At 39.2% G+C, this 22,602-nt stretch overlaps 2 protein-coding genes across 3 annotated transcripts in view; both read right to left on the bottom strand.

Moving 5' to 3' along the window:
* Positions 1-923: 923 nt before the first annotated feature.
* Positions 924-8,385, bottom strand: LOC107593630 (zinc finger protein 423-like). 2 transcript variants are annotated; one of them, XM_016283431.1, is made up of 2 exons: positions 8,276-8,385; positions 924-4,902 (listed from the first exon to the last, which is right to left on the bottom strand). In XM_016283431.1, the coding sequence occupies exon 2, from the start codon at positions 4,820-4,822 to the stop codon at positions 1,208-1,210; it is 3,615 nt and encodes a 1,204-aa protein (XP_016138917.1). In that variant the 5' UTR covers positions 4,823-4,902; positions 8,276-8,385; the 3' UTR covers positions 924-1,207. The 2 variants fall into 2 exon arrangements, with proteins under 2 accessions (XP_016138917.1, XP_016138918.1); XM_016283432.1 differs by lacking the exon at positions 8,276-8,385 and adding an exon at positions 7,828-7,941.
* A 5,182-nt stretch (positions 8,386-13,567) lies between these two features.
* The window catches only part of LOC107593629 (uncharacterized), a 33,877-nt gene continuing 24,842 nt past the window's right edge, over positions 13,568-22,602 (bottom strand). The window contains exon 4 of the mRNA XM_016283430.1: positions 13,568-22,598. Within this exon, the coding sequence (XP_016138916.1) occupies positions 14,407-22,560 (8,154 nt within the window). The 5' untranslated portion in view covers positions 22,561-22,598 and the 3' untranslated portion in view covers positions 13,568-14,406. The remainder of the gene's footprint in view (positions 22,599-22,602) is intronic.

Here is a 22,602-nt window from a genome sequence, read left to right as displayed (position 1 = left end):
TAAATATGAACTTATACATGAAAGTATGAATTTATAAATGAAAAATATGAAACCATAAATGATAAGCCATTAAACTTACTGTGCATGTCAAGACAACGGGAAGAATAGCGCTGATGTGATGCTGCATTACATTTACACAGAAGTGAGCATCATGTTGATTCATTAACAGGCATCACAAACTAACAATGAACAATATTTACATAATGTATTAATCAAAGTTAATGCAAAATTATAAATATCATTGTTAATTGTTTGTTCCGAATACATATAATGAATCAATATTAATTTACACTTATTTGTTTGTCAAAAATGTACTAGTATATATAAATGAATATTATCCTTGCAAAATGTAAAAATATTGTTCATTGTTTTTCATGTTTGCTATTGCATTAACTAATTTAACATATAGAAACTTGTAAACAGCTGCCGAAATAATCTTTACACAAGCACTACAAACTCCACATATGATAGTTGAAAAACAATTCTGACATTTTTGTGTCTCTCCCAAGGCTTTGTATCAGATGCAAATTTAATTTAATTTGTTGATGAGCTTCCTGCCTTTAGCAATTAATGCATTTATTCGTTCAGTCCTCCATCAGTTGTAGTACTTAATCAGCTCACCAAATCAATCTTCATCATTTAGATTTGTCCAGCCAGTTTTACTATTACTAGCAACATTTCGCACAGTATAACGCACTCAAAGTTTAATCTTAAATGAACATGTGTGCATGACCACATCTGTGATTGGTCTACGGGAGACTTGGAAAGGCGTCACTATTGTGTTTATTGATGCAATGCAGGACATGTTTACATCAAAATGTATTTACAGTTCACTAACAATACACATTGGCTACCTTAAAAACAGCCATCAACTGTTCTATTTTACATTTATACAGTGCATTCACCAAAAATCTTTCTGTTTGTATTGAAAAAAAACTATTCAATAGATGAATTAAATTAAGGCAACATCAATGAAATACAGAGGAAGCTGAACAATGATATTAACAAGACAAAAAACAAACAAACTGTTACACTACTGATCAGATATGAATCTTTTTAGCTATTCAATTTTGTTTTACTATAATGCTATAATGTACTTAACAGGTGCTGCCTTATGACTTCTTTTTCAACATTTTAACATTTTGATTGCATACCCAGCAATAAAGGCAAGCAGCAGATCCACCTTTTATGAATGCATGGACACCGTTCACAGGAAAGGTATCGGTTTCTGCTCTAGAGCATCTTCTGTGTCATTATTTGTTGTTGTTGTTGTTGGTGGTGGTAGTGGTGTAGTTTCAGGCACTGGCCCTAATATGCGATGAACCCTCCTCCTATGATTTTTAAGGGACACCACGTCAGGATAGCTGCGCTGGCAAATCTGACACTTGTATAGATTGTGTTGAGTGATTCCCCTCGACAGCTCAAGACCTTCCACTATATGATGGACCCTCCTTCTGTGGTTTCGGAGGGACTGTTCATCTGGATAGCTGCGTGGGCAAATGTGACACTGAAACTGATTGGGAGTGATGTTTTGCTCAATTCCCTTTGATGGCAGAAACACACCACCCACAATATGATGCACTCTTCTTCTGTGGTTTTTCAAGGATTTTATGTTAGGATAGGAGCGGTCACATATCTGACACTGAAACGGTCCAGAACGGACTGGTTCCACGGTTCCCAGATTAGTTTGTTTTGGCTGTTTAGGCCGATGAACTTTCCTCAAGTGATCCTTCAGGGATTGAAGCTTTGGATAATAGCGAAGGCAAATGTGACATTGAAATGGAGTAGATGGATTGGTTTGTGCACCTGCTTGGTACAACTGTTCCTGTGCATTCTCTGCTGGCATCATTCTGCTGTTGACTCTATGAACGTTTCTTTTATGCTCCTCGAGTGCCTGAGCGGTTGGACAGTTCTGGTCACAAATCTGACATGTCAAGACGGATTGCCTGCTGTGTGAGACCAGGTGTCTCTTGAGCCCATCTAGACAACTGAACCAACGCACACACACTGGGCACCGAATCGGTTTAAATGCAGGTTTACAGGCATTGCTTTGAATGTGAACTTTAAGCGTCAATGGGCTTTGGAATGTTGTACCACAACGAGAGCAGGTGTGTTTCTTCTGACCTGCAGTATCGCCAGTACAACGCAACCGTATGTGTCTTGACAAGGAACTGCGGAGACTGAACTTCTTTTTGCATTTATGGCAAGTCAATGTCTCAGGAAATGGCCTCTGGTTCAAATGTTGAGGTGCCAAGAGTGCAGGCGGTTGTGCCTTTATGTTATGTTTAGAAGAACCTGAAGACTGTTGCGGCCGAGTCGGAGCGTGTGATGGTAACGCTTGGGAAAATGAATGAGATTTTTGCTGGGAAGCTCTTTGCTCACTTGTAGAGCTTTGAGATTGGTTGTGCAATTGCTGATGTGCCTCAAAGTCCATCCACGACTGCAAGTTCTCACCACAGTGTGGACAAATATAGGACTCCTGCGCATGCTGTTGCAGATGTTCGAAGAGAAGTCGTGGACACGTGAATGAGGCTCCGCATTCGCACGTCACTCTTCTTGGAAGCACAGATGGAAGTGACATAATCCCCCAGTTTCTGTTGCTGCTAGTATTCTGAGTGCTTTCTTGTCGGACTGTTTGGTTTTCCATAGATGGTGACAGGACGAATAAGTTTTCCTGAGCTGCAGGTGTTTTAGACTCCACAGTTCTGTTACTTACTGCTGAATTAGTGTTTGTTGCATGGCACTTCTTTCGATGGATATTCATATTGTCTTTGCGGCTAAAGAACTTACCACAATTAGGACATGGAAACCTTTTAATTGGCCCAGCCATAGCTGATGTAACATTTTGTGGCTTTAACTTTCTTGTCCCGCAAATCTTCAGGTGCTCCTTTAGAGTAAATACGCGGGAATAGCTTCTCTGGCACCCGTTGCAAACAAACCGCTTCAAGCCTTTATTAGTCACATGCACCTGAAAGCCATTACTAGGCACAGCTTGCATTTCCTTGTCCTCACGAGGCTCTACAATGACAACATCCTCACCTTCATCACAGTCATCTCTAGCCAGGTCTGTCAAATCGTCCTCATCCGAGTCCTTCTGATCCACATCTATTAATACATCAATTTCAGCATCATCCAAAGGCATGGTCCACTGCTTTTCAACCAATTTATCTCTTTCCTCTTGTTTTATTCCAACCATGTCGGCTGGTACTCCAACAGAGTTTTCAGTTGATTCAGTTGGCTTGGAGTTAGAAACACTGGCAAAGATGGACTCAAGGGTTTCTGTGGGATTCAACTGATCCTTCAGCTGCATCTTCAACCCAATCTGATCTTTCTTGCCAATAGGAAGTTCTATGTTCTGTTCCTCAATCTTTATCGGCTCTGTGCCTACACCAATATTTTTATGCTGTGTTGACATTTGATTTATTTTTGAGTTTGGGACAGCTCTATTGCACTCCTCCAAGTTTTGGAGTTTGACATTACCGCAGGTGCCTACAGTGGCTGAGGATTTTAGAGAAGCTTTACATGGACAGTTGTGCTTTTTGAGGCTGCGAATCCGTGTGTATCCACGCTTGCATAAAGAACAGTAGAAAATTTTTTCTGCCTCTTGAGCTGTAGGGCTGATTGGTTTCAGAGACATTTTTCCCATCAAAGGTTGATGGTTTCTAGAAAATCCATCAGAGCAGACATGGCTTTCGGGGACGGAGATTATAGTTATCACAAATTGTTGACAACAAAGACAAAATTTAACTCTTTCTTTTTTATGCAGGGCATGATGCATTATCAAGGTGTCTATGTCCTGGAAAACCCTACGGCAGAGTCTGCACTGATGTCTGCCTTCCACGTTGTCCCGGCCAAAAAGTTTTTGCCGAGTCTCAAGAACCACCACAGGACAGAGAGTTTGCGTCACGGATATAATCTTGCCCTTCTTAGGCAACATTTTTGCAGTTTTCACACCGACCACTATGTCTTTTTTCATCTTTGATTGATTCTCCAGTGGTTTGGGTTTTGATATCATCATGGTGATCGCAGATTGCATTGGTGCTCTCGGTGAAGCTTTTCTGGGGGGCAAGTTCCTCTGTTTCATTTGGATGGGTTGTCTATGACTCATGTAGGCAGATGCTAGCATCTTCAGGATTGATTTCTTATTAAATGCAGCTGAATCTTCGCCAGATTCTGGTGATTTCTCATGGTCTTGCACAGAATGGTCTACCATGTTGGAGGTTTTTAAAGCATCACTGTCCTTCTCAGGTAACTGCACTTGCTCTTCGGTCACAGGGTGGGATTCAGATGGCTTCAAGATGTTGCTGTCCACATCTGCAGTGGATTCATTCTCCTTGATGTCAGTGTTTGAAGTAGGAGGTGGACTTTGTGCAAGGGGTTTTTCATTTGAATGGGATGGTGAAAGACTGTGAAAAACTTGGTCTGAGACAGGACGGCTGGAGTCTGTTTTGCCATCTGGCACAACTGGAATACTCTCCAAATCTGATTTGACCTCGTTTTCTGAACCATGTTGCTTTTTGTGGTCCTCAAGAGCTGTAAAACCACTAAACTCCTCGCCACAGTCACATATGTAGGTGTGGGCTGGAGATGCTGGAGTGGGCAACATTATACAGAGGTGTTTTTCAAGGAGATCTTTGCTCGCAAAAAAGCTTCCACAGCTGACACAAGTAGGTAGTGCTGATTCTGGCTGTTGAGAGATTTCACTTGCATGAGACGGCTGGTGCACCAGGAGTGATGCCAAACTGTGAAAAGTAGCTGAGCATGCCACACAGCTGTATGTTTTAGGACTTCCAGTAGAACTTGTTTCTTGAAGTCCAAGCATTTTGTAGGCGCCAGATGATTCCTCTGCCAATGTTAAATTTAATAAATGTTACCAACGTCTTTGTAATTTTTTAGTATCTCCTAAAAAAGAAAGCAAACAAACAACATTAGTGGCATAGCAAATGTTCAAATGTTTTCAATTCAGAAATAAATCATAAAATGTTATATTTACATATGCTGTCATGTTTAGGGCCCTATGAGCTAGAGCTGTGCAATTAATCAAAATACAGTTTCGATTTCGGCCTCCAACGATTATTAAAATACAATAACCGCGATAAAACAAATATTGCACCCCATTCCGCCCCCTTTCCAGCTGTGCACTTTTGCTCCTCCATAAAAGCCCAATTTCACGTGCAAATCAGTAAAATCTTGTTAACATGACTTTCGCAAAATGGGACATGCTTTATTTATTAAAGTTTATTCGATTTATTCATGTTTTTAAAAAGCACGAAAGAGAACTTGCGCTGTTCCTCAAGAGGCTTTTTGTGCATGCGCTCGGAGACGGAACAGAACACAGACGTGTAAAGTCAACTTTTAGCTTAAGGTGCGTGCCTAAACGGTCGAATACATGCAAAAATGTGTCAAAATGTGGCACTTGTAGATTATTCACATAAACCCTCGTTGCTTATGTAATAACAGTTGAGAATGAAAATACATGCGTAACAGTAAAGTGGATCTGTGCGGCTCTTAAAGTGGCGGCAGGCTAATATTCCTGCTGCTGTGTGCTTAATATTAATCAAACAACAAAAGACAAAGACAAAATCACTCACTGCTCTTGACTGAAGGACTTTTGTAGCTTTAATAAGAAACAAAGGAAGTTGAATTCTTACAGTGAAGTAATGTTTGGTTGACCAATTAGCAGAGAGGGGCGTTTCATTCCCGCCCACATGTAGAGATCGAATATTCAAGTTGTTTATTCGTTTTCTATCCCTGAATGTAAAAACGAAACATTAAGCCGGATTCTTGATTTTTCGTTTTGTTTGAATAATTGAAAAACGAAATATGTGCCCGTTTTTCATTTTTCAGATTTCAATATTAAAACAAAAATTGATTGGACGGAAGATACCCTGATTCAGTACAGTATCCTGTTTCATTTTACATTCAATTATTCAATTTCTGCAGTAGGCTGTTAGCTGAATACTTCAGACTTGCATAAAAAAACTTAAACAATTATTTTCAATAACTTTTGAGGACTTTTATTTGTTTTTTTTACTAATATTAGTTACCCTAGTATTCTGCAGTGGTATTGAGAATTGTGAAATTTCTCTAAATCTCTACATGTCTCTAAAATAGATGTCATAGCAACCTTATTTACAGAAAATATATATTTGATATATATCGCTATCTTTAAATAAATTACTTGTATAAAGTTTTGGTCATGTGGCCCACTTATAATCGTGTTAAATAATTGTTATTACAATATTGACCAAAATTATCGTGATTATGATTTTTGCCATAATCGAGCAGCCCTACTGTGAGCACTGTCAGGTAAGTTATTCTAAAGAGTAATTAACAGTGTAATTATATTACTGTACTAAATACTTTCTCTAAAAAATATTGCATTACTTACTACTAATTACTTTTAAAATCCCATATCAACTTCGACCTTAAACAATAGAACAATAGAAGGACAGATATGAAACTGCTCTTTTAATTATTTATTCCATACATTATTCATGAACTAACCAAAGTATTTAATAGGAGAAGGTTACGTTAAAACTTTGATGGTCAATCCACTATTATTTCATCTTGAATTGTTCTATAACAGGGCTGTCCAAACTCGGTCCTGGAGGGCCGGTGTCCTGCAGAGTTTTGCTCCAACCCTAATTAAACACACCTGAACCAGCTAATCAAGCTCTTACTAGGCATAGAAACTTCCAATCAGGTGTGTTGAGGCAAGTTGGAGCTAAACTCTGCAGGACACCGGCCCTCCAGGACCGAGTTTGGACAGCCCTGCTCTATAATCTACCCCTGATAGCACTCGTACATCATGGAGATGTCTGCATTTATATCTGAGTGTTTGCTCATCTGCAATACCTCTAGGCTATAGGACGTTTCCTATCAAATGTCAAATAGATGTTTAGAAGATGTGTTTAAGATGTTTATGATTTAGAATGAATGTAAAACTGACATCTTAAAAGACGTCTATCAGATGTTTGTACATAGCAGATGCTTTCCAGATGAAGCGATCTTTAACAAACATCTTGCAGATGTACGTGTGCTATCTGGGACAGTATTTAGAAGTAGCTAATTAAATTACAGAAAAATTAAGAGTAATCCATTACTTTACTTTTTCAAGGGCAACGTAATTAAATTAATTAAACAAACACTGCCTATGAGTTCAGTGATGTTTCAAAACAAAAGACAATTCTGTAATGCAGTCCTAAAAATTGAATTACTTTTGTACTGTGTAATTTTATTTTTGGGTACATTTTGGATTAAATAAAAAAAAAATAAACTAGCATTAAAAACAAACTCTTCACTCTATTTTCTAGAACGAGTAAAGCACAATATTCAATACAGTAACAAAATGAATTGTTTTAAATGATTGTTATAAATATTATTTAAACAATAACACATCAACAAATGTGATGTTTAAATACTGAACATTTCTTGATATATGACATTAGGGGAACGTAATAATAGGTTTAAAAGCGTCTTTCATCTGGAATTTATTTTAAATACGTTTTACTTTGTGTAAAACCATTATAAATACAAAGATAACCTTTCTAAAAACTTGGCAACCGTGATTATAACTTTATACTTGGTCAAAAAGCGGAAATCTTTTCAAATCGCGTACCGCATGCAACCAATCACATACAACTGTGAGTGAGCTCATGCATATTTAAATGAGAAACTCATTTCTCCTTAGAAAACTCAGCTGTTTTCTCAAATTGCTGCACCGCTTTCGTTTTTAAGTTGTGTTAAAGTATTCGTTATACACAGCCTACGTTTCAAATGTAGCAACAATAGAGGCAGAAAAAAAGCAAGCCTGCTCATGCTTACCGATTCTGATAGGCCTGGCCACTTACCGTTGCACTTCACTAAAATTTTTCAATAAACGCCGTTTCACAACAATTAAAACGCAACACCAGGGTAATATAAAGATTAGCCGTCATTTAGTTTTAGTCGAAAGTATAAAAAAAGCGAGAATAGAATCTAACAAATGCTAATAACAAGCATTGCAATGGATGCTGCAGATTTAGCATGTTCTACAGATATACACAGATAGAACTATACAATTAGCCTGCAACATCTCAACGCTGAATTACACCTCTTTACAAAATCAAACGCGCTTTGTAGCTCATTCTTCTTGGGGGGTACAGTGCATGCAGAACGTCATTCGCGTGCTGCACAAGGGAATTGAATGACAAAAACAGCAGCTAAGGGCTGTATGCACGAAATAAAAACGAACCGTAACAAGTACCTCAAACTGTTACTGGCTTGCACTCACCTTGGGAAAGTACAATTTGCAAACTTGCATGATTTTAGTGAAATACGTTATTTATTTTCAATCCGAATGGCGGTATATATTTTGCACCCAGTTTCTGTAGAGACGTGTAATTCCCGCCGTTCACTATAGAGGGCAGTATCTCTGAGCGCTCGCTCCCATTCTTCTTCTTTTAATGTTTTATGGCGGTTGGCAAACCAGCTTTTGGTGCATATTCCGCTACCTACTGGGATGGAGTGTGAGGCGATGATATCAAGGGAAATGCTAATAAAAAAAAACAATATACAGTGGGTACGGAAAGTATTCAGACCCCCTTAAATTTTTCACTCTTTGTTATATTGCAGCCATTTGCTAAAATCATTTAAGTTAATTTTTTTTCCTTAATTAATGTACACAGCACCCCATATTGACAGAAAAACACAGAATTGTTGACATTTTTGCAGATTTATTAAAAAAGAAAAACTGAAATATCACATGGTCCTAAGTATTCAGACCCTTTGCTCAATATTTAGTAGAAGCACCCTTTTGATCTAATAGAGCCATGAGTCTTTTTGGGAAAGATGCAACAAGTTTTTCACACCTGGATTTGGGGATCCTCTGCCATTCCTCCTTGCAGATCCTCTCCAGTTCTGTCAGGTTGGATGTAAACGTTGGTGGACAGCCATTTTTAGGTCTCTCCAGAGATGCTCAATTGGGTTTAAGTCAGGGCTCTGGCTGGGCCATTCAAGAACAGTCACAGAGTTGTTGTGAAGCCACTCCTTCGTTATTTTAGTTGTGTGCTTAGGGTCATTGTCTTGTTGGAAGGTAAACCTTCGGCCCAGTCTGAGGTCTTGAGCACTCTGGAGAAGGTTTTCGTTTAGGATATCCCTGTACTTGGCCGCATTCATCTTTCCCTTGATTGCAACCAGTCGTCCTGTCCCTGCAGCTGAAAAACACCCCCACAGCATGATGCTGCCACCACCATGCTTCACTGTTGGGACTGTATTGGACAGGTGATGAGCAGTGCCTGGTTTTCTCCACACATACCGCTTAGAATTAAGGCCAAAAAGTTCTATCTTGGTCTCATCAGACCAGAGAATCTTATTTCTCACCATCTTGGAGTCCTCCATGTGGGCTTTCATGTGTCTTGCACTGAGGAGAGGCTTCCGTCGGGCCACTCTGCCATAGAGCCCCGACTGGTGGAGGGCTGCAGTGATGGTTGACTTTCTACAACTTTCTTCCATCTCCTGACTGCATCTCTGGAGCTCAGCCACAGTGATCTTTCTCCCCCTCTCCCCCTATAGCTCAGTTTGGCCGGACGGCCAGCTCTAGGAAGGGTTCTGGTCGTCCCAAACGTCTTCGATTATGGAGATGGAGGCCACTGTGCTCTTGGGAACCTTAAGTGCAGCAGAATTTTTTTTTGTAACCTTGGCCAGATCTGTGCCTTGCCACAATTCTGTCTCTGAGCTCTTCAGGCAGTTCCTTTGACCTCATGATTCTCATTTGCTCTGACATGCACTGTGAGCTGTAAGGTCTTATATAGACAGGTGTGTGGCTTTCCTAATCAAGTCCAATCGGTATAATCAAACACAGCTGGACTCAAATGAAGGTGTAGAACCATCTCAAGGATGATCAGAAGAAATGGACAGCACCTGAGTTAAATATATGAGTGTCACAGCAAAGGGTCTGAATACTTAGGACCATGTGATATTTCAGTTTTTATTTTTTAATAAATCTGCAAAAATGTCAACAATTCTGTGTTTTTCTGACAATATAGGGTGCTGTGTGTACATTAATGAGGAAAAAAAATTAACTTAAATGATTTTAGCAAATGGCTGCAATATAACAAAGAGTGAAAAATTTAAGGGGGTCTGAATACTTTCCGTACCCTCTGTATATCCTTCTACCTATATTTTATTATATACATTTGTTCTTTTCAGAAAATTAACAAGAGCTTTATAACCTTTATGAGAACTGTTTAAAACACATTCTTTAATGTCATAGGATTAATGCCGGCAGATTTTAATTCCTCTTTTAACTGTATCCTTTCCCTTTCATATGCCCTACAGTTAATCAGCACATGCTCTACAGTTTCTGGAAGTCCACAATGATTACATTGACCAAATTCATGTCTTCCTATCATCTGGAGTGATTTATTAAGAGAAGAGTGTCCAATTCTCAATCGAGATATAACTGTATCATCCCTTCTATTACCATAAGCAGTTCTTACATGGCCTACTTGTTTATTTATATTATACAAATGTCGCCCTGTGTTACCTTTATCCCATCTCTCTTGCAATATCTTTCTGACAGCTACTTTAATTAAACTTTTAATTTCTGATTTACTCAAGGGTATATGTATGTCAATATTTGTGTGCTTCTTGTCTGCCTCCTCATTTCCTTCCACTCCAACATGAGCAGGCACCCATAAAAATTCTGCTATAATTCTCAGTTGCCGTGTTCGGTACAAGCTTTGCAGTACTTCTAATAAAATATCTTGTCTAGATTCCGATTTTCCACTCAGTATACTTGTGAGTGCAGAATATGAATCTGAACAGATTTTGTACTCCCAGTTTCTGGGTCTTTAGAATCATCTGTATAAATCTGTACAAATTGAAAAAAATAAATGCTGCTGCACTATTGTCTCTTTTGGAACATATTTCTTGTTTTCATTTATTAAATTAAATATTTGCAAATCAACTGTTGGCATAGAAAAAAGCCAAAGTGGATATACTGGCAGAGCCACCGTGGGGCTAATATCTATATTACTGATACCTATTTGTTGAGCCTGGTTGCCTACTGTCCAGCCAAAGCAATTCAGATATGTCTGCTCATATTCCCAGCAGCTCTCCAATATTTTTTTTACTGGATGATTGGTAAAATGACCTTTAATACCAGTCCAATATACCATTTTAAGCTGAATTTCACGAATGTCTAGTGGTGTTTCACCCATTTCTACCTGCAAAGCTGTCATAGGAGAGGATCTAAATGCTCCACAACATATTCTAAGGGCTTGGTTTTGAATCACCTCTATCCTAGTTGCTCACTCCCCTTCCGCACATGTAAGGCTTAAATATACGGCCATCAACTGGTGTGAGGGACCGGTCCGCTTTACCCCCAGAAACAGACCTACACCTTTCTCATTAAATACAAATATTACTAATTCATCGTTTTCATTCACTTGACTGGCTCGAAGACCTGGCGGGCAAAATATCAATAGAACTGCAGCACAAGCCTGTCGATTTTCGATCTGTTCCAATCCAAAAATAATTTAGATTAGGCCTACCCTCAAAAGAATAAAACAAAGATATATGAACAAAATTCAAAGTTTTGGTTCATTAGCAATCCATATAAATCACCCGCCGCAAAATTTAAATCACTAAAAACAGTGGTAAGCCTACATTCTAAAACGTTTAATGTGAGAACACTAAAGTGCCTTTAAAACAGTAAAAAGATCAAATTCGGTACACACCTAATTGATGAGGCATGCATGCTTTATTCTGGCAAGCAATTGAGTCCGGAACATGAACGCAATGCGCTAAACTGTTAAGCGTCTTTATCATGGTTTATGGGAAAACATTTAATATTAAACTTTGCGCATTGTGTTTATATTCTGGGTTCTTCTGCTTGCCTGTACAAAGTATGCATCATCATTAAGGTGATTTGGCCTTTAAATATCACTGTCTTACTACAGTCATCATGGCCAAAAGTTTTGGCAGTGACATAAATTTTGCATTTTGCAAAGTTTGCTGCTTAAAGCTGTTGTGGTGTTCATTCACATCGTTTCTAGATTATTGTGTAGAGTGATCAAATGCATTTTAAATAATTGTTAAAAGCTTAATTGGCCAAAAAATGAACTTTTTACAAAAAAAACAAATTTCACTGTTTTTTGATCCTGACACAAAATGACCATCTAACATTAATTGACTAATCATATCAGCAGCACATGTGAAAGTGTGAATGAGTACTAGTCAGGTAAAATCACTATCGTACTAATTAGATTGTACGAGCAGACTGATTGCTATAAAAGGAGGGAAGAAGCGCTTCCAATCGTGTTCTTGTTAGCAATGGTTACCTCCAAAGAAACACGTGCAGCCATCATCGATTTGCATCAAAATGGCCTCATATGCAAGGAAATTGCTACAAAGAATATTGCACCTGAAAGAACCATTTACCATTGAAGAGGTTGCTGATAGGAAGCAGCAGGGCTGAACTAGGCTACTCCTTCAACCAAGAAACCAGCTACTTTGTTCTAAAACAGAGCAACCTGTTTATATTTGATTTCACTATAACTATTGATGATCATGTGGTGGTTCCATAAACACATTTATTCATTAGCTATATGGTCAACATGGAATTGTATGGAAAAAAGTAAAATGATGCAGAAATATTATCTATATTGTGTTTTGTAGAGGTCAACAAAACATGAGTATCATGTAGTGCCTTTGTGTTGTGCTCCTTAGTATTATTAATTCATACAATGACAATCATAAATATCACTCAGTTTTAATTCAAGCTGATCTCGAGATATCTTCTGGCCATTGTTTAGAATCAGCCATTATTGTCAACTCAAGATATATCTGTTCAGTTATCAATTTAGAAGAACCATAATATTTTCTTAAATCAATTAAATTCAAAATAAATGAAAGGCAAAAATAAAGTAACCGATGATAGAGGTTTCACTTTTAATGTATACTAATACTAAGGGCAAATGCACTACACACTCCGAATCTTGAGCCAAATGTCGTAAGACAGACCATATGGTCTAAAAGAACCAATTAATATACTGGTAGCTTTCGACCTGTAGATATAGCTGCATTAGATTCACAACTACAAGATAAAACAAAAATCTCAGTAGGGACTGTAATTAACTGAGAGATGCTGAAACTCCTAATCCAATGTCTACATAACCATGACTGGTAATATTAAAGGTAAAAAAAAGCAGGTATAGGCCAGGTCAGGAAGACTGGCCATGATCTGTGAATATAAAAAAGAAAAACCTTAACTCGTAACATTACAGATAGTTCAACTTTAACATGACTAATACTTGTTTTTTTTCACTGTAGAAAATTGAGCTCTCTTTGCTAACTCTTTGTTAGTAGTTACTACAAAATCCATTTCCCAGTATGAGAACAATCCTGTATAACAATAGTTTATGCTTTCAATACAATTCACACCAAGTTACTGACTGAGTTTTTTATAAATTAGACTTCCTTAGTGAAGCCATATTTAAGTGGATATAAAATGTGGTTTATTATGACCTGTACCTCAAATCATTCCAAAAGTGAAAGAAACCGCTCAAACAACAAAACCGATGTAAATGTTTTTACTAGTTGAAGAAATTTTCAATATTGCCATATAAAAGTACAACTTAACATCAGGTTTTCATAGCCATGTATGTCAGCACAGATGTAGATTAAACTCAGACAGAATGGATACAGCATTATTTGTCAAGCCTGAACTTTACTTTTTTTTTGTTCGAGGCAAGCCATTGAAGTTAGACTATTCTCAATAAACATAAAATACATTAACTAAAAGGCATTCACATCATATAGAACTACTGTGTAATGACCCTTTAACTTGACCTTAAAGGTTTAAAAAAAAAAAAAAAAAAAAGAACATGGCTTGGCATTACTATGAAACATTAACATTAATCTACCGATTTCCTCTAACCTTCATAATGATATTTAAAAATGCATTATATGGCTAGTAAATTTAGCAAGGTCAAAAATTACTTCAATGGTGAAATGACGCAGGATTTACTATACATACTAAACTATTCATCCTCGTGAACTGTACTGTGGAACATTAACATCTCCAATGACTTTCATGCACATATGCCTATAGTTCCATACATCATCTAGATTACAAATGTAATTTTCACAAGTCGGAGTACTGTACAAACAAAAATTAGTGAGCAGTTCACAGAACTGTAGAACAGAGCAAATTGTATGAACATTAACAGACCAATTCAGAACTTGGGTAAAACACCAATATCATATTTCAACGTGGATAAAAGCAGTTAGGCCTATGTAAAAACAACAATGAATTGTATGTACAGTTTATCTTGTCTTAACAAATAACGTTCAAAAAAACGGAATGATTTTGAATAACCTGCATTGCAGGAAACTGAGTTATCAGTAATTCGACCTTCATTAATTTACTGAGCTTTGATAGGGAAAATGGGTTGGTGACTGTGACTGAAGAGATTCTGTAGAAGCAGCACCATGAGTCCTCTGATGCTCCTCCAAAAGATTTAGAAAAGCAAAGGCTTTGTCACACTCTGTGCATTCATAGACCACTTGTCCTACATGGGTTTCTAGATGCTTTTGCAAATGAGCAAACATGGTGAAGGATTTATAGCACATATCGCACCGGTACTCTCTGTTGTCCTCACTCAGGTTTTGATGTTCAGCATGTTTCCTTTTATGTTTTGCAAGATCTTTTGCTGTAAGGTAGGTTCTGCTGCATATTGGGCACTGGTGTTGCCTTTTTGCGTCATGCATTTTACGGTGAGATACAAGAGCCGGTTCGGTTTTAAAGGATTCTGAGCACACATCACACTGGTAAGGCCGTTCACTGTGTATCTGCTGGTGCTGCGTAAGGTAGCGTTTCTTCGTAAAGTCTTTTTTACAAACCAAGCACTTGAAAGGACGCGGATCCTCATGATGCTTTTTATGGTGCTCCATTAAACTGCTATTTGAGGAGAACCGTCTTTTACAGATAGGACAAATAATAAAGTCTTCTCCAACATCAACCTCCTCTTCTTCATCACCTGCTTGAAAATGAGGCCCTGAACTCTGCTTCTTGGAGGAAGAGCCAGATGGCTCTGAACGGCGCTTTTCTGAAAAGGTCAAATTTCTATTACTACAGTGGTGTTTGCGGAAAGCATCACTTCCAAGAAAGCTGTCTCCACATTCCGTGCATTCATACTGAGTAGCAGCAGACAAATGGCATTGTTCATGTTCATCAAGGTCCTTCTTAGTGGGAAAAGTCATATTACAAACACTGCACATGTGAGAATGAACAGAGAGGTGATTTGCGAGGTCCAAGGCTTGGTAAAAACTCTCTGGACATATGGGGCACTGGTAAATTTTGTCACGCTTTACAGTTTCTACACAGACCATCTTTTCACTGGTAGGAAAGTTAGTGTCCTTGGAAGCCTTTTCATTCCCATGGCTTCGTAAATGAGTGCGAAAAAGGTGGTGGTGGGTGAAGCTCATGCTGCAATGATTACACTGATAAGAACGTGGACCCGACAGCTGATGGCTGAGCTGATGCTTTTTTAGGTGGAAACCATGTAAAAAATGCTTGTTACATTCAGGACATGAGTATGGACGCTCTTTTGCAGGATTGCAGCCATGTTCTGAGAGTTGCTCTGGGTCTGGAAATCTTACTTGACAAATTCCACAGCGATACTTGTACTGCTCAACGTTACATGAGATGGCAGGAGTCACTTGCATTGTTTGAGGCGGTTTGGGGGGAATCAGTGGTGGAAGCTCCTCTTCTTGCTCTGTGTGCATCTTGCGATGTTCTGCCCGACTTGTTTTGCAGGAAAAGGTTTCATCACAAAGGTCACATGGAAAGTTTTCATCACGGTGGGTAACCATGTGCTCAGCTAGTTCCGTTGAGCGTGTAAAGCTCAGGTGACACTTGGTACAGCGGTGAGGACGCTTTCTGATATGTGTCTGCTTGTGTTTGCGCAGGGAGAAGAGCGAGACAAACCCTTTACCACACATTTGACACTGAAACTCCGACTTGTGGCACCGCTGATGTTGTTGCAAATTCGCAAACTGAAAAAAGCACTTCCCACATTCTTCACACTCAAAGGGTTTTTCACCGAGATGACATCTTTGATGATCCTCAAGACTTTCTGATGTTAAGAATGTTTTACCACAAACATGGCAAGGAAAGTACGGTGCTGAATCAGAGTCATTGTCGCTGTCATCTTCAACTTCAAAATTTCTGGAGTCTTCCTCATCTGATTCCTGACTTGCACTGCCAGAAGATTTTTTCAATTCATTATCAGAGAGGGATTTGATAAAATCCTCTTTGTGTTTTATTCTGCAGTGCTTCATGAATGACTTTTTTAACATATAGGTTTTGTCACATGGTTCACACCTATATACTTCAGGCTTCTCCGTTCTTACTTTCACACTAGATTCTTTTGAGTTGGGTGGGTGTGCGTGCAAATGAACCATCCTGTTGTGAATGGTCAGAGCTTTAGCGGTCCAAAACCGCATCTTACAACTGTTACAGGCAAAGGGACGACTAGGGTCATGACGAGATCTATGAATGTCCAGGTCAGATGGAAAACGAAAACTCTTGAAACAAATTTCACAAGTATTATCCGTTTTTTCCTGATGTTGCATTTTCACATGCTTTTGCAATATACCAGCTTGAGCAAAGACTTTATTGCACACATGGCATCTGTGGACATCTGATCTGCGCTCTTGATCCTCACGGCCATGCTCCTCCAAATGACTTATGAGTCTCAGTCCATCGGTGAAACTCTGATCACACTCAGAACACTGATACTTGTGAATAGAGATATCATCTTTCTCTGCATCATTTTCCTGGTCTTGATCTTTACATGAGAATTTAGTCTGCAGTACTCCAGTTCCTGTTGTATTACAACCCGTGTTAAATACTAGAACAGTGTCGTTTAATTCACCTGCACTTTCCATCGCAGATCCATTATTCGAGATAACTGTGTGACCTGTACATTTTCTTCTGTGTTTCTCCATTGTCTTTCTGGTCCAAAAACCAACATGACATTTTGTGCAAGAAAGCGGGTACACTCCCTTATGTATGCGCATGTGCATACCCAGGCCAGCACTTCTGGAAAACCGCATGTTGCACTGTGGGCATTTAAGAGGTTTGATAAGGTCCGTGTTTGTACTTGCACGCCGTTCCCTTGTGTTTATCTGACTGCTGCATTCTTGGTTCTGTCCATATCCCTCATCAACCTGCTCTTGCTTTATGACGTGCATGTGACTTGATACCAATTGCTGCTGATCGTTATTTGACTCTTGTCGCTGATCAGATCTATGCTTTGCTAAAAAATGCTGCTGGAGCTGGGAGAACAATAAAAAACGGTCACTACAGTTAGCACAGGAAAAACCTTTTATCTCGGTGGGGGTCTTGTCTTTGTCATTAACCTCTTGAGATGATCCGGATGATTTTGAGCTAATGACACACATCTTCTGGTGTACAGACAGTGCATCCCGGGTAAACAGGTCACCGCACTTATCACAAAGAATTTTTTCTTGATTTTCTCCCTTTCCATTGCATTTAGCCAAATGTCGTTTCAAGTAGTCTGTTCTGATGAAATGCTCTCCACAGTTGGCGCAGCCATATGGTTTTTCCCCTGTATGAAGACGTACATGCACCTTCAGTTGTCCAGATAATTTAAAGCGTCGAGGGCAATACTCACATTGGTATTTAAATTTATTCATGTAGTGTACCTGTATACGTTGCAGAAGTTTGGATGTTTCTTTGCATGGTTGGATTTGAACATCATTCTTGGCAGGCGGCACACTTTCCTTTGAAATCTTTTTGCATCTGATTGTGAGGTTGTGCCTCATCAAAGTCTTTTTAGAACTGTATGTGTTGCCACATCTTTTGCAAGGAAAAGGTTTATTGGTGATATGGAGCATGGACATATGACGCTTTAGATCACTTGGGGTGGACAACCGCTTTGAGCAAACTTTGCATTGCAACATGTCACCATCTTCCTGGGTTTTGCTTTGGGGACTTGTGCTCAAGCTGTCGAGACTTATCTTTACAACTCGTACCTCAAGTTGACGCTTTCCTCTGCAGCGGGCTTGGTGCAGTTTTAAATGATCATAGCGTGAGAAACAACTTTCACAAGTCTTGCACCGATATGGCTTGACTTCTGTATGAGTGAGAATGTGGCGTCTTAGATATCTGGCCCTCAAAAAAGATTTAGTGCAAAATTTGCACTTCAATGCCTCACCATTTTCTCCAGGGACCACAGCGCCCTCTTTCTGATTTTTTACTTCAGCAAACATTGATTTAATTTTCTCAGATCCTCTTAAACTCTCCAATCTATGTTCCTTGCACACACCATCACAAAATGCCTCATGTTGCAAGTATTGATCCTGACTGTCAAATTTCTGTCCACAATGCATGCATGCATATGCCGTTTCCTTTGAATGAAGAGACAGATGTCTCTGTAGAAAACTGCTAGATCTGAAACATTTAAAGCATTGTGGGCATTTCTGCTTAAATTTGCCCTTCTCATTTGTTCCTGTTCCAGTTTCCTTTTCCGTATCCGTTTTGTTCTGCTTGCCCTGGCACTGCTTTTCGTGACCATTTCTGTAGTTTTTTCTAGTAAAAACTCTCCCACATTTTCCGCAAGCAGGTTTCATCTTGTCTCCATTGCAAAGCTCCACATGATCCTTAAATTTTCTTTTCCTGTAAAACTTCCCACACTTAGAGCAAGGGATAACGGTCTTGGCCAAGTGGGCTCTCTCATGGAGTTTCAAATTGTTTGGAAAACGAAAGGAATGTGGGCAGTATGAGCAATTATAGGCTTTGTTGGTCTTTTTTGAAGAAGTGTCTACACCATGTTCTGCCTGAAATTGTTTAGCATTTGAGGTTTGTAATGGAGGTGGTTGCTCCGCTGTACATTTTTCCTGATGTAATTTAAGAACTTCCTTTCTGTGGAAGTGCCTGCCACAAGTTAGACATGGAAAAGGCTTTTCACCAGTGTGAAGGCGAATGTGACGAATAAGCCCAGTACGACTCGAGAAATGGCGTTTGCAGAACTGACATTTGGATGCAGAAGGTCCAGGCATATGAGTTAAACAATGCTCACTAAGTGCCTTTGAGTCAATGAAGGCTTCTTGGCAGAGACCACATTTGAACTCCTCTTTGTAAATTTCTTGTACCTTTTGAGGTGTAGCTTGGTCCTTTGGAGGAAGTTCCTTAAGTTTGCGCCTTCTCTCATGCACAGCCACATGTCGAAGCAGAAATACTGGAAACTTGAACTGCAAAGGGCAATCAGGGCACTTAAGCATGCCTTTTTTTGGATGGGACTGTCTGTGTTCTAACAAATCTCCAATAGACGGCAGAACTTCCCAGCAGACTGAACACTGTACATTCCTCCTGTGCACATTTTTGTGAGCCATTAGGTGTCCATGCCTGGCAAAATTTTTACCACAGTCTAAACAACGAAAAGGTTTGTTTCCTTTATGAAGTTGTAAGTGCTTTTTTAATGAGTCAGGTGAAGCAAAGGCTCTTCCACAGAAGCGACAAGAGAAAGGAAGTCTTGTGTCGTCAGCACATTCTTGGCTAGTTGGTCTTTGCCCACTTTTCAAATGAACAGCATTACCACGCTTGTGTTTGATTGCCTTTTTGGCATGTCCAAGCAATTTATGCTTTGATAGATGGCCATAAACACCAGACTTGCTAGAATACTCCGCTGGACAAAAAGTACATTTGTAATGCAATGCTTTTTGCGAGGACACAGTCAATGGTGACTCTTTGTCTTTTTTTTTGGTATTGTTAAGTTCCTCTAACTCTTTTCTTTGTTTTACCTTTCCTTTGGCTGTATAGAGTTTAAGTTTAATGCAGGTTTGCTTGATGTGTCTATTGCGGTTGCTGGCCACAGTAAACATATCTTTACACAAAGGGCATCGATACTTATCACCAATCTTTCCTTTGCCTTTTTTCATGTATTCATTGAGACACTGTTGACGTAAATGACGTGTACGATTGTAGGAGTACTTGAAAACGTGAAAACAGATTGGGCATTTAAACTTTGGTGGCAACTTGCTATCTGGAACTGAAGATTTTTCATGTGGGACAATCTTTTGAGAACACTGCTCTCTTTTATGTTTGTTAAGATTCCAGGTATATTTGAATGATTTTCCACAGTTGTCAGACTTGAAGGGCTTCTCATCAGTGTGAGATCTAAGGTGTGCATTCAGTTGCGCTCTGAGCCTGAAAGTCTTTCCACATACTTCACAATGTATTCGTTCATGTGATCGGCTTGTCTTGCAAACATCCATTAGTTTCACAAAGCAATTACGAAGTTCTACATTGGAGCCAACTGTTTCAACCACGTCTGCCATGCCGCTCTTTTCATGGCTTGATTCTGAATGATCTGCAGTCTGTAAACAAGGGTCTAGTATCAAAGGTGTGCATGTTGCTTTACGCTTGTGTCTTTGACATTTGTGAGCATTAGGAAAGTATAATCCACAACAGTCACATCTATGATGTGTGACAACTCTGTGCTTCAGCTCATGTTCTTCATAATAAGCTTGTCGAACAAAGGACTTCCTACAGTACCTACATACAAACTTTGCTTTCTCCTCAGTTAGCCCTTTGGTATGCGAGGGGGATGGTTTTATCTTGTCATTAAGCTCGACTTTCCCACAAAAGTGTTGTCCAGTGAAGTAACTTTCACAAGTGGAACAATACTGAGACTTATGGAGAGAATGCATGCAGTGGTAGTGCTCAATTAGTTCATCTACACTTTGTGCTGACTCTTGGCATTCAAAGCAATGGTATTTTTTTCCATTACAGGTTTTTTTCTCAGTTGTCTTAAGGAGAACAACAGGCTGCAGTTTTCCCTTTTGGGTCTTGAAATATGATAAAGAATCTTTGCTTGAAATGGTGCCATTGCCAGTCAGACATTTTTGCTGTCCAGGATCTAGCGAGGTCCTGGATGTTTGGTCTGTACGTAGTACTGGTGGATCTTTTGGTGCATCAGTTCCCTCATCCATCTTATTATTAGATTCAAAGGCAGTTTTCAGAAGAACTGGTGGTTCAGTGTGATTAAATGGCCTGCACTCGTTGACTTTGTTTGCATGTGCATGTTCCAGGTGTTTCAGTTCCTCCGTGTTCTGCTCTGTAGTTTTTAAACCAAAACAAGACTCAAGGAATCCAAAACTACTCCGTTCAACTTGTTCATCATCAGATGTAAAGCATTTCTTTCCTACTAGCTGAGAAGAATTTCCATGGACAGGTTTTGAAGAGATGCTTTTAGGATCGGGTTTGTTGCTTTCCAATTGACAGCTATCAACAGAATTTTGTCCATGTCCAGATGGGTATCTGGACCCATCAATTGTCCCTTGAAATCCAGGTTTTGATGATGTGCTTTTAGTATCTATTTGGTTGCTTTTCAATAGACAGCCATCAAGAGAATCTTTTCCATGGCCAAATATCTCAATTTTCCCTTGAATGTTGGGCTTTGAGGATGTGTTTTCAGGATTTTGGCTCATTACATCTAATTGGTAGTCACCAAGTGAACATTTTCCATCACCAGAAATCACAAATCTTTTTTCAGGTTCAGGGTTTGATGATGCGTTTTCAGGATTTGGGGTTGTCCTTTCCGATTGGCAAACACTTAGTGAATCTATGGTTGGGCAAATGTTTTCATCCCTATTAGAAGTCGATGAAGTATCAATATTTGCATGATTTGAGGCACAAGTGGAACCATCCTGAGAGGTAACAAACTCTTTGCAATGATCCAAAAAACATTCCAAATCACAAGTCATTTCCCTTTCCTCAATTTTCTCATCTTTTGACAAAGGTACAGCACCATTTATATTGTCCACATCTTGTACTTCTGTATATGGAACCTCAGCATTTGTAAGTAGTAACCCCTCACTACAGTCACTACCAGTTTGGTTTACACTTTCAAGTCCAGTGTCCTGCTGTTCATTTTTCTCACTCATATCTGCTTCCACAGTACTATGGCAGACCTCAGCAGAAGATAAGTGCACTGTATTACTTGAAATCAGGTCTCCTTCATCTGAAGGCTGACCATCCTGGTTGCTCAGGCCCGATGAACTCAAATTGCAATCAAGATTTGCTTCAGTGTCAGAGCAGCTGCTAATATCGGAATATTCGACAAGACTAGCATTTGTCACAAAAGCAGATTCTAATATTGCCTTGTCAGAATGTGCTTCCAATGCGGACTCAACCTCTACTGAGTTAGGCAAGAGACAGGGTGTAATGTTACCATTATTTTCTTCTTTATCCCCTGGCTCATCCTGTTCAAGGTCAGCTGAATTCATTACATCTTGCCAACATGATTCGTAGCATGTGTGCGGCAGAGAACCAGACACCAAGTCTTTTATGTCCGATTCAGCAATGTCTTGCAAATCCATCATGCTTGAAAAGTTCTCCTTCTCAATTAACTGTTCTATCTCATGAGCAAAGCTCTCCTCTGATTCCACTGGAATTCCATTACAGTCCATAGTTCCAAAAGAAGTTTCCGGGCTCTTTTTAGATAGAATTTGTGCTTGCTGAAGTACATTCCATGTTTGAGCCATCCTGGTGTTCTCCTCCAAGGACTAGTTCTCCTTAAACTCTGA

The sequence above is a fragment of the Sinocyclocheilus grahami genome, unplaced genomic scaffold, assembly GCF_001515645.1.
Source record: "Sinocyclocheilus grahami isolate Dianchi unplaced genomic scaffold, SAMN03320097.WGS_v1.1 scaffold175.1, whole genome shotgun sequence".
NCBI lineage: Eukaryota > Metazoa > Chordata > Actinopteri > Cypriniformes > Cyprinidae > Sinocyclocheilus > Sinocyclocheilus grahami.
The sequence above is the reverse complement of the archived record's forward strand: the minus strand, read 5'-3'. Positions and strand labels throughout refer to the sequence as shown.